Raw genomic sequence first — 12,657 nt, forward strand, 5'->3', positions numbered from 1 at the left:
TAACGATTTTTAAACATATGTAAATGATTACTGTCCAGAAAAATATACATCTTTGTGATAAATTAAACTCACCTTTTTAATTAAAAACACCTCTTGAACAATTGACAATCTCCAATTGAACTGGACTTAAAGGTTTAAAAGGTCCTCTAGATCAGCTTTAAAATTAAAGGCGATTTATAGACGTTTAACATCTTTAAGTCAGTAAAACTTTAGCGTAGAATTCGAAATTTACTGTCTTAAATTTGACACTTTAAAATAAAAAATTTTTATCAGAGAATACGAATTGGCTTTTAAAGGGCGATTTAAAGATTTAAGACTTAAAGATTTATCTCAGAATTGGGATAATTAGAGAATCCTGTACTATTATACTTTATTTCTTAAACAAAAACATCACAGTATGATTCATTTTTATTGCTGAACACACACGCATAAATAACCTCAAAACTATTTTAAATATAACCGTCGAGAACTCATCCGGATTACGTCGATCCAGATTAGAGAGCGGACACTGTAGAAGTTACAAAGGAAAATACTCGCTTCGGATGATGGAAATTTCGTATCACATCACCCAATTTTTTCCTATGTTCTTTAATAAATCTGAATTATGGAAAAATGTATTTGAATAACTAGTCTTAACCTCATATTTTCTACAAGGACAAGGACGCAGCTAGAATTTAAATAAAAGATGGACAAATACAAAATTATATTTGCTGGTATTTTAGGAGAATGTTTTTAGAGAATTATTCCCTAAAGAATATTGTTGCGAACCTGCTTTAAGGTATATCTGTTTTAAGGTGTGTGCCGTGCTTCGGGTGAATTTAAAGTTACCCCTATACTTCATGCGAGCAACACATACTCACAGCGAAGTAAGTCGAGTATGTGTGCTCTTACAGCTGAATGTTGAAACGAAGAATAACTTCAGTTGAACCTCAGATTAGCGTTAATCTAGAGTTAAAATTAAGCTAGGTTTAAATATTTTTTCGTATGCAGAAACGTGGAATAGTGCTTTGGCGTAAGCTGTTTTTGTCATACGGCAACCCCATATTTTGGCTTTTCTGGCATGCCAGAAAATGTCAATTCGTCGAAGTTTTCGTTCGATTTAGCAAGATTCCACGGCTTTTTCTCGTTATTTGGTAATCTTGAACCACCAGACTTGCTAAAAATTCTCTAAAATAAAATAGGAATCAATATTCTGGATGTGAAAGAATGTGCATGTTTTCTGGGTGCAAAAAAGCGCGACTCCCGCGACTCCTACTTCAGTGGTGACCCATTGAAGTTGCATATGGTGGGTTTCTTTTTATTTCAGGCAAAATTGGCTTTTTAAGAAGCTGTAAATAAAGTGAAAGCCTTATTTTTTGTCTTTAAATCCACTAAAGTGTAGATTATATCAATTTGGTATCATTTAGCAGTATTTTCGGGAAGAATTTATGGATAGATGTGGACAGGTTTATTCCATCTTTAAGCCAAAAATTATACCTCCGAAATCGGGGGTCTAATTTTTGGCTTAAACGTTAATCCACTGTTTAAATTTATTCTACTTCTCGTTCAAACATTAGAAAACGGAGGATCATCCTCGAATTATCTTTATACTTCGATTCAACATTCAGCTGTTAAAGTTTAAGTTTAAGCTCGAGTTATCCTCCGCGCTCGAGTAAGTGAATAAGATTGCTATATCTATCCTGCTTGCGCATCTCTCACTGGAGCGCGAGTTTCCTCCTCTGTGCGCTTTTAAGCTGCACAAGATTTCGTGAAGTTACTATCAAATAGTGAAGTAAATAAATAAAGTGTTGTTGAATTTAACTCCTGGCATTTGTTTTTCCTCCTCGCCATCGTGGTCTCCCGCCAAATCCGCAATAATAAATTTAGAATGCAAAGAAGAAGGAGTTTTCTAGGAAAATTCCATAAAAAAACAATTTTAATGTAAACTTTAAAAATTGTAGCTTATTGAAAAATCAATAAAAATCCTTATGGAAAAAAATCCACTTAGGAAGTTCTTTTTGAGAAAATTCTGTTCTATGTCCCTTTTCTGCACCGATATTAATAAATAGATTAAGATAAACGTACAAAAACGTTCTCTTTGAAAAAAATGATGTTTAAAATTGCGATGTTCTCAGACCAAAAAAGTTTTAGGCTTTACTTAAAAATCGTTATTATCGTATTTCTATTTAAAGCTTTAAAGATTCCCAAGCTTGAAGTTTTTTTTTAAGACAACCGACATTGTATCTTTAAGAAAACTTGACAAAAACTTCACCAAACGCCTTCTAAAAATCCATTTGAAGTTTATTAATTAGATTTTATGCAACGTATCTTAATAAGAAATCATGACATTCTTTCAATAATTCCTTTGGAGAAATCTCAATATAATTTCCCTTCTGATCATCGTTTTTTTGCAGGTTATGTTTGCTAAGTTTTATAGGTTACAATTCCTGCGAATTCAATTTCGGCACAAAAACATACCAAATTAATTTAAGAAAATTTTAAACTAGAAAATATGATAATAATAACACTGAAATCTCGGAAATTTTACAATTAAAAATATTCACCGTGTTTTTTAGGTTAGGTTCAAACTAACCTAAACTAACCTAACTTATCTCAAAATAGACTGTTTGCAAAATACAATATTGGGGTATATGGGTATATAGATATTTTGACTCTGTGTTTCTTGCAATACAATGCAAAGGTCATTTGAAAGCCTGATGATTTCTCTTCTTTTGACCAATTCCGCATGTGTAAATTTAATTTTATTGAACAGATGCAAATAAAAGAGAGCACAAAAAACTGTCTAAAGCAAACACTAGTTACAGTCTCTTCATTCTTGACTGAACAAGAGGGTTGGGAGATCTCCGGAGAGTGGTGAAGACTTAGCCATTGTAAAAGGAGACACGAGTGAAAGGGCACACAGACAATCTGCATGAGAAGCCACATGATTTTGCATAGTATTTCAAAGATGTCTCTATTTAATACAAGTTGAATTTATTGTCATGACAATGAAAATGAGTTGAAAACCATACAATCACTGAGAGTTGGTCAGTATATATTTTCCTCTCTTTCAAAAAAAAAGGGGAAAAATTCCAACTTAATGCTGAAGAATGCGTAACAATGAATCATTGTTGAAAGATTCTTTCTCTCTTGTCTTCTTTTTCCATCTCATATATCATTTATATCGATTCTTTTTAGCTCTACTAAATGTTATAATGTAAATTCAACCCTTTTATTAAAATCTCATAAAGCATCGCGACATTTTCGAGCAAATGCTACACACAGTAATTTATTTTGGGAGAGGTGAATAACACTTTTTGTGAGGAAAACTGTTACCAGGAATAAGAGGATAAAAATTAGGAGGGAAAAAGCGCAATAAAATATCCCCTGTCATCACCTTTCGAAAATATTCCCAGACACAAAGTGAGATATTTTAGCCGAAAACTCCTATCTCTCTTAGACTTAATGAATTGAGGTTCGTCGGCATCACTATCGTTGAAGTCTTTCGAAAATTGACCCAAAAAACTTGATAAGAGGAAGTTCTCCCTGAAAAAATTTATTAATTCTTTCTCACCTTCTTTCTTATCTTTTCAGGGTTGTCTCCAGCTTCACCACATCGATTCTATGTGCCAGAATTCCTGGCCTCTCCCACGTTCAGCGAGCTCTCTGCACGGAATCACCGGACGCTGTTGTGGCACTCGCAATGGGACACGTTGCAGGTGCCGAAGAGTGTCAACATCAGTTCAAAGGTGTCAAATTTTCTGGCCTCTTGCATTCCACATGGTAATTAATAGAGTCGTATTTCTCTTCCTATTAGGACATCGATGGAATTGCACACAAGTCTGGAAGAAGGATGTTTTTGGACATGTTATTGTCGTAGGTGAGTTTCCGTTAATTCTTAGTCATTTAAATCAATTCTGAGACCAAAAGAGAATTTATTTAAAACTGGATTTGGTTTTCGGTTTGATAAATAATAAATTTATGTTTATTAAAGTTGGAAGAATATTATAAAAAAATAGGGAATGTTATGTTTTATCAGGATTTAGGAATTATAATTCTCAAGGTGTGCGTTAAATTTAAATTTAAATTTTAAAATGATAAAATTCTTTTTAATACAAAAAAATATTAAAATTTCCCAAGTCAAGAGAAGTATTAAGAATTTGGAAAAATAGTAAACCATATTTTCCTACTAAAATAGTATTATATCGAACAAATATTTTATAATTAGGGTAATTGTACAAAATTCCGATCAGCTTGCAATTTCGGACACTTTTTTGTTACTCAAATTTTCATGACTTTTACTTTTTGCATCCTTTGGAGATTATACAATGCAAAAAATGACAAAAAATATCGCCTATAGAGGAAGGAACAAGGAAATGATGTGAAAAAGATTTTGAAAGAATTCCGGAAGGGTAAGAAACTATGAGAATAAAGGTGGACGAAATAGGCCACCAAAGCTTTGCCTACATTTTTATTCGTTTTAAAATGTATTAAGAATAATTTTTAGAGAAAATAATAACAATAAACTGTCTACAAGATTTCAAGCAACACTTCTTATAAAGAAGTAACAAAAAATCAACTTCTATTAAACATATTACTTTTTAAACTTGAGACTTTGGCGCTTGCACGCAACCATGCCGAAAATTGGTACCCTTAAAAATAATTGAAAAGGTATTTGGTTATAAAAACAATTTTAAAATTCATAAATCATAAGCATTTTAAGAGTCCTTATTACACTTTGCGAAAAATAATTTGTATTTGGATTGGTCACACTCAATTTAGAATTAAGTAAAAAGATAAAAATTATATAGTCAGTTACAGAATGTAAATTCTTTTGACATGAAAATAAACATTTATCTACTTATATTTAAAGAGAGCCAATTACTAGGAAAACATTGTGAATTCTATTCGGAGTACATTTAATAAAGCATAATTAGAGGGAAATGAGGCAGCTTTGAAAATAAGCTTTTTTAACTTATTATTAAATGAAACTATGCCTTATCATGAATTAATTTAGCTTCGCAATTGGTTAATGGAGCTACATAAGGTCCAGTTCCATTTAAAAGTAGGAGAAAAAAGCCCAATTTCAAAGCTACCCCAATTCAATGATTCTACCTCTTCCCGCTAATCCTGATCGAGAACATCACGTCCTGAAATTAATTTAGATCGTCAATTGAATTGAATTTCTTTTAATTTAACTTAAATTAAATAGTGAAATATTTTTCTTTTATTATGTCATAACTAAAAAGCTTAAAGATAATTAGTTTTTTTGTTTATAGGGAAGGCTGGGGCAAAATTTGTCAAATCGAAAATTTTAAAAGTCGATATCTTCCAAGAGAAAAGAGACCAAGGCTTTAAATTTTTATCATAGATTGCCTTCATGAACCTCAATGAACGTCAAATGTTTTAAGGAATTCGAGTAAGAAATATAGAAATAAAAAAAAATTATTGAAATTTAAACCTCGTTTTCAAGATATTTGCCCTTCAGGAGATATCAATTTTCATCGACTTACTTTCCAAAATTTATGCATTACTGTGTGTTTGTTGGATAATTTGGATATCCTGAACACGAATGTGTTGTCTGTTTACGAATTTTCCAGAGTGATTTTCCTCCAATTTTAGCTTTATCAAAAATGACTCGGGGTAAAATTTTATCAGAAAGCATGGGGCAATAATAACAAAAAAAAAAACAAAGAATTCCGACATTTTACATGGCGAAAAGATATATCCAGTCACAGGTTCTGATTATACTGCAGAAGATTTAATTTTTTACTGCGAGTTTTTTGGTTTTTTTTTAACTAAAGGATTGGATATTAAGTTCAAATTGATCCATTAAATTTCGAAAAGCAATTTTAGTGATTTTTTTCGAAATTTAATGGATCAATTTGAACTTAATATCCAATCCTTAGTAAAAAAAAAATCCTGAAAAAGTCGCAGTAAAAAATTAGAGAACTTAAGTTATATGGCTAAACCTTGAACCACAAATAGACACAGGCTAATCCACCAAAAAACACCAAAATATTTGGCCAATAAAATTTTATGTTAAATGATCTACTCGAAATATTGAGAGTTAGGATCAATGATTAAAGGTTTTTGTACCTTTTACCTGATCCTTTACTCAAATTTATCAAATTTTCGAGCCAAATATTCTCGAGAATCAGCCTCAATTTTATTTTGTATTTTTTAATATCATTTTAATTTTGTTTCGTTATTTTTTATTGTTTTTCTTAGGATTGAATTACTATTAATCTTTTTTTTTTATTTTTTCTTATTTTTGTGCATCTTTTTGTCTGAAATACGCGTGGTTGATATCGTTTATTTTCTTCAGGAAATTTTATTTTTAATTTTTCCATATCTTTTTCATATTTAGAAAAGATACGTAATTTTCTTCTTTTTTTCAGCTGTTCATTCAGCGACAAATGAAACAAATTTATTTAAGTAGGGTAAAGTGATATAATTTGGAATTAGTGTTACAAGTTGGACAATTCGCCGGTACAAGTTGGACATGGCTTTTTTCTTGATAAATACAGTACAAAATTTGTTTTTAAGGACAAGAAACCAAATTATAAAACTAAAGCATTAAAAATATACAAATAAAAATGAAATACTAAATTTATCAAGACAAAAAGCCCTGTCCAAATTGTACCATTATTGTCCAACTTGTACCACTGTCCAACTTGTACCACTTTACTATTAAGGGATTATAAAAAAATATGAGAATATCTTTCGGATTTAATGGCATCCAAATATAATACTTCTAGGAATCCTGGCAGTATCACTCCTATGAGTGTTTAAAAGTGTATAGTACAGATTTATGTAAATTTATTTATTTTTATGTAAGTGATTGCGAGTTAGTGATAATGTTCTATCATGTAGGTTTTCGGTCATGATAGGCCAAGAGCCTGAGACCTGAATTAGAGAGGGATGGGTGGGGATATAGAAAAAAAATCTTTCGGATTTAGAATTTATTTTGGCGGAGCTTTCTTTATACGAAAATGCTCTTGAATAATTCATAATAGCAATTTTTCAAGGTTAAAGATTTAAAAGACGGTTTTCGACGCTAATACGGGCTTCAGACCTAAGGCTTAGCTATCTGACTTAACTCCTCTAATTCCTCATCAAGCATGATTTTTTAGGAAATTCTTGTTTAGGATTAAATATTAAGGGCAAATGATTCATTAGATTTAGAAAAATCAATAAAATTGCTTGTTATTAAGATTTTTGAGACCTTCGGAAACTGGGCTAAACCTCCAGTCTGAAGCCAGCCTAAGACGGCGATGGCCACACGGGGGGTGGGTTAAAGAAAAGAAAGTGATGAAATAAAGATTCTATTCTATTCTATTCTATTCTCTAGACTCCAAAGAGCATACTTTTAAACCGATTTGAACAAGTTTGAAACCGTTGGAAAGGTCTTGGACTTGGTCTTGGAATCCCTGAAATACCTGAACCAATTCCAACCGTTTATGAACAAATAATTATTTTTTATCCGATTTCCTTTTAGTTTTCAAGATACTGAAGATAAGGTTACATTTATAGAGATAAATTTACCTTGGGTAGAGTAATATAATAAAAAGACCTCAAGTGCTGTATGTTGTACCCAATGTTTTGGTATTTGCCATAAATAAATTTAAACAAAAAATATCAATAATTTTGTCTTGCAGCAAGAGTTGGCGAAAAACACGCAAATGCTTTCGATATTGCCATTTTTTGCATGTTGCAAAATTGCTTAAGATATAGGAGTATTTGATTAAAATCTACAATATGACCCTAATTAGTTGGCATTTGGTCAAATTACCTCAAATTAAATCTCCACCTTTAAATGATGATGGAGACCACCCACGATGGATTTTCCCAGCTAAAGCGTTCCTCTTTTGCCAGTAAATCAAATGATAAATGGAGAAATACCAACAAATGACGATGTTATTGGGTGTTAGAGGAATCAATTAGTTGATTACACCAATTGCACCCAACTCTTAAGACTCCTCGGATTAATTAATCTCCTTTTTTCCCACCTCTCTTGCTCTTTCACACTTAAACTGGGTAGATTTCTTCGTGACTCTTGTGCGAATGGGCAGAGAAGAAGTGGAAGGCACATTTCCACACCATCTCACAAAAAGCATGCGCGCGGTTTTCTCAATGGGAAGGCTCATACTTGAGAACCTACCAAGAGCGGGATTTTTGTGATGATGATTATAAATTCAATTAGCGATAGAGACACAAACATGATGTTAAACATGATCTCGTGAGGTGCAATTATGCAAATGGTAATTAATACTGTACGATTGTGATGTACACCAAATGGCATAACAACATAATAAAATAGCTCGGAGGTGAAAAAAGTCAGTCTGTGAAAATGAATTTATAATTGTGCCATCATATCAATTAATTCATATCATCTAATTCTACAAACAATCTCTCTGTCAACCTTTTTTTGGTTTTATTTCAACCATCATCTTCTTCCCAAGCTCTTCTATGTGTCTCTGCCATTTGGAACAGGATGGAACGTGCGCGTCTCATTAGCAAAAGAAAACCCACACACTTAATTCTTTTCCACACTGGATTTCTTATAACACTGGAGATTGGGGCAGGAAGAGAGCTAAATGAAGAAAATTTATCCATTTTGACTCTCTCTCTACTAAATTGTGATCTCCAGCATTGAAAATCCACAGGAATCTTCTTTATAAGATTGTCAATTCCAATTGAACCATCCCATCATCTCTGAGAGACCTACACCTTGGATATCTTTCCCATGTGAGCTTTTCAATTTCCCACCTAAATCTCATTTGCCAAAACCACGCACAATTTTTGTTATCTCTCATCCTTGACATCCTCCTCAAAGTCTGACATCGGGCAAGGAGAGACGATAAAAAAAAGACGTAAAAGATTAGTGGAAAATAAGACTGAAAATGTGTGGGATGTCGTTTTGTGGTAGTAATTGCATTTAATTAACCACTCACCAGTCTGAGATCGGACTCCACTTTATATTTTACATTTCGAATTAATTGGCACATTTTCCTTCAGGATACATCATCAATTTTTATCCATTTTGCAAGATTAATTCATTCTCAACCTTCGCTGAGCAGAAAATCTTCAAAATACTTGATCACTGAGAGAAAATATTGCATTGCTACAAATTTTCAAAAACAGTTACGATTTAAAAAAAAATGTTTAAGCACAAAATTAATTAAAAACATTTAGAAGTAAAAGATTGATCATAAAATATTAAATGAAAAATCATGAATTGTAAAACAGATTAAAAATTTTCTCTCAGTATAAGACTTCAATTTATGAAGTAGCGAGTAATGTTTATAAACCAATGAAACCAATAATAATTATCCAGCATTAATTTTATTGACTTTTAATTTACTAAGGTATATCTTTGATGAGTTTTGGAATGTGACGTTATGGAGAGATTAACCAAAAAAATATTGTGTAGAATTTAGAGAGCATAGGTGAGCAAGAACCGTTTGAAATCGAACAAACATCAAATAAAAATTGTACGTCAATGCAATGGTCAAAACGCTAAGGACAAATTTATTTTGACGTTTATTCGGTTTCAAACGGTTCTTGCTCATCCCTGATTTAGACATTAGTCTCTAATCTTTAAGTCCCTGCCATCATCTCCAAAAGTACTCCACGCAAGTCATTTTATCACGATAATCCATTAGATTTTGTCCTAACCCCAAATACAATAAGTTACTTAAAAGCAGACCTGTGCTCGTTAAAAGTCGTGTAATATCGGAAATTTTGTGTTGATAATTTTAATGGAAATTACAGATGGCCATACTGGTAAAATTAATCCCGCTCATTCACGGTGCCATGATAAATATTTTTGGGCCAAAAAGACATACCTAACAGAAATAAAAGCTCATATAGAAAGTGTTAGGTGGCAGCACCTAACCAATGCAGGTTGTCCCAAACTATTGTCAATTACCGCTTCCGGGTATTATATAATCACTTCTTCTTGAATTGTTCTGGAGATAGAAGCCTCGTGCTCTAATTGTAATCGGGAATAAAATTAATAATTTAAAAATATAGTAATTGTTATCCAGATTAAACTATTGTATTTAGTGTGTGGTCTCATCAACTCCACTCGGACTATCGGCTACAAGGCTGGGATATATATTAATCTAATATTCCTACTTCTTCCTCAGATGAGAACCACAACAGAAAGAAATTGTCTTCATGATATCTTTGTCAGAAGACGGATAGCTGTTCACTACACATCCTTTTACTTGAATCTTGCAGAAATACAAAGAAATTAAATGCAAATATCACTTCAAATGGAAAGTTCTTAAATCGCGCGCATTTAAACTGTCAGAGAGAGAGAGAGAGACACAAATAACTCACTTAGCAAACGTCTAGCGGCGCTGCGGTTGCAAAAAATCTCTGAAATGCGACAAAATATTTTCTTCTCTACTTTATCCTTATTAGCAGGTCGTGTCCCTTCTTGTAATATGTACTTTTGCATTCCTTATTAACCAAAATAGTGTTGTACAAAAGGGTTTTTCTCAAACCTATCCTAAGTTTTGGGACAGCTCAAAAGAATATGAGTCTTCCAGCTCAAAATTTCATCCCAATGTTTTTGTTGTAATATCGACAATTTTTCACAATTAACCCAAATAACTGTTTTCAACTAAATTATTAAAAGGATTTTCTTGTGAAAATGACTTAACTCTAAGAAATTAAACAATTTTCACATTAAAAAAACCTCTAATTTTCTCTACGTGAATTTTCGCGGCATTTTGAAGAATGCCAACAGGCACCTTCTTTTAGCTCACGCCTGCTTAAAAGTTTATTAAACAATGTGAGGTTATATTGGATTGGGAGTTCATTGCATCAATCTTTAATTGGATGAATTAAAGTAAAGTTTCGTAGGCTATGTTTCTTACAACAAATGTGGTTTCAATCTAAAGGACTTTAACGGTTTAACGGATTATATTTCATAGGGAAAGCCGGGGCAAAATTAGTCACAGATAGAATAAGAGAGTCAGTGGGGTGTTATAGTTTTCTTTATAAAAAATATTCAGCTAATTTTACTAATTATTCAGAGTAATTTACTCTCTCTCTATATAGATTTAAATATTTATAAATCTGATTCAAACATGTTTCCCAAATTATAGGCAAAGAAAAATTGCGTTTGATGGCTAATTTTGCCTCAGTCTCCCCTATCATAGATCAATATAGTGCGTCTCTCTTCGGAAAACATTCATGAATAAAATTGTTGAAATTTAAATAATTTTAAATTTCAACTTAAATGCATTTCATAATTGGTAAAGCATTTTATATTAGAATCTGAGGTTATGGAGGTTATACATGACCTAACCCCGGAAAAATTTTGAACGTCTCATAATGAAAAAGCCAGTGATAAGCATGAATGGGCTTATGGTAGGTGTGATTCTTTCATTGCAAATTTGGATTGGGGACAAATTCGTAGTCCAGATAAGCTTATGGTAGCTGATATTCATAGCAGGCAACCTCGAAATGCGTGCAACTCGAGATAGACAGATAAAAACCTCAAACTTGACATACATTTAGAGTCTGCTTCTTTATGCTTGAAATATCGTCGGTTGCGTCTACCTCTGTCGTATCTGCATTTCTTTTGTGTCAGCATTTCACGCAAGAGGGGACATCTATATTGTAGCTTGCACCGAATGAAGATACAAAACAAATGCAAATACGACAGAGGTAGACGCAACCGACGATATGCCAAGTTTCATTTGAAAATGAAGAAAATTGTAAGAGAAATGCACAAAAATATCCGAAAAACTTTAAAGCAGGAATATCTCGGATTCGCGAAAATACGCGAAAAATTCCGCAGTCTGTGAAAAACCACGAAAAATTCCATGGTCCGCGAAAATCTGCGAAAATTTCCATTTTCCGCGAAAATCCGTGAAAAAATCCGGGGTCCGCAAAAATCTGTGAAAAATTCGCGAGTTAAGAATTTTTTACATTTAATAGAAAAGAACGATACAGGTTAGTGATTCAGGCCGTGAAAAAAACATATATTTAAAAAAATCCTTTGCTCGGCTGATTAAGCGATTCTGCTTCATAGAGGACGAGTTACGTTTTTGAGGTTAGGAACAATATAACCTAAATAATTTTAAAGTGACTAATTGGCTGAATAAGTAAATGTGGGTTTCATGTATTTGTTTTTCGTTTTTTCCCCTTACACCTTGATTAAGATTTTAGAGTAATTTTTTTGTACATTTATGATAATTATTAAAATTGTTTATTAATGATAATTTTAGTGTAAAGAAATTTCATTCTCTTCTTTCGTGTAGTATGAGGTTATGTTACTCTTAACCTCCAATATCTAGAAAAATCTTTCAGTAAAAAAATCAAGACTGAATTTATTTAAATTGAGCTTTAAAAGATTTTTGGTTAGGGTTATTTTAATTTTATTTACTGGATATCATTATCTAATGTCACCAGATTAAAATATTGTAAGGTTATGCTCTAGACATACTTACGACTTAGGTCAAAAGACGGCTTAACGTAATTATAATCAAAATAATGATTAGATTATATTTCCATGAGTTTCCCACTAACTAATCCGTCTCTAGGCTTAGGCTAAGCAACGACTTAAGTAGTGGGAAACTGATGGGAATTTTGTCAAATCATTAATTCATTATTTGGTTTCGTAAAATATTTTTTTATGTTTATATGATTTCAAAA

General features: G+C 32.2%; 1 protein-coding gene across 2 annotated transcripts in view; it reads left to right on the plus strand.

The window, feature by feature from the left end:
- The window catches only part of LOC129798512 (protein Wnt-2), a 57,135-nt gene that overhangs the window by 27,977 nt on the left and 16,501 nt on the right, over positions 1–12,657 (plus strand). For both annotated transcript variants that reach the window (XM_055841708.1, XM_055841707.1), the window contains exons 2-3: positions 3,574–3,728; positions 3,797–3,859. In XM_055841708.1, the coding sequence (XP_055697683.1) occupies positions 3,574–3,728; positions 3,797–3,859 (218 nt within the window). The remainder of the gene's footprint in view (positions 1–3,573; positions 3,729–3,796; positions 3,860–12,657) is intronic.

Source organism: Phlebotomus papatasi, chromosome 1 (genome assembly GCF_024763615.1).
Source record: "Phlebotomus papatasi isolate M1 chromosome 1, Ppap_2.1, whole genome shotgun sequence".
Lineage (NCBI taxonomy): Eukaryota > Metazoa > Arthropoda > Insecta > Diptera > Psychodidae > Phlebotomus > Phlebotomus papatasi.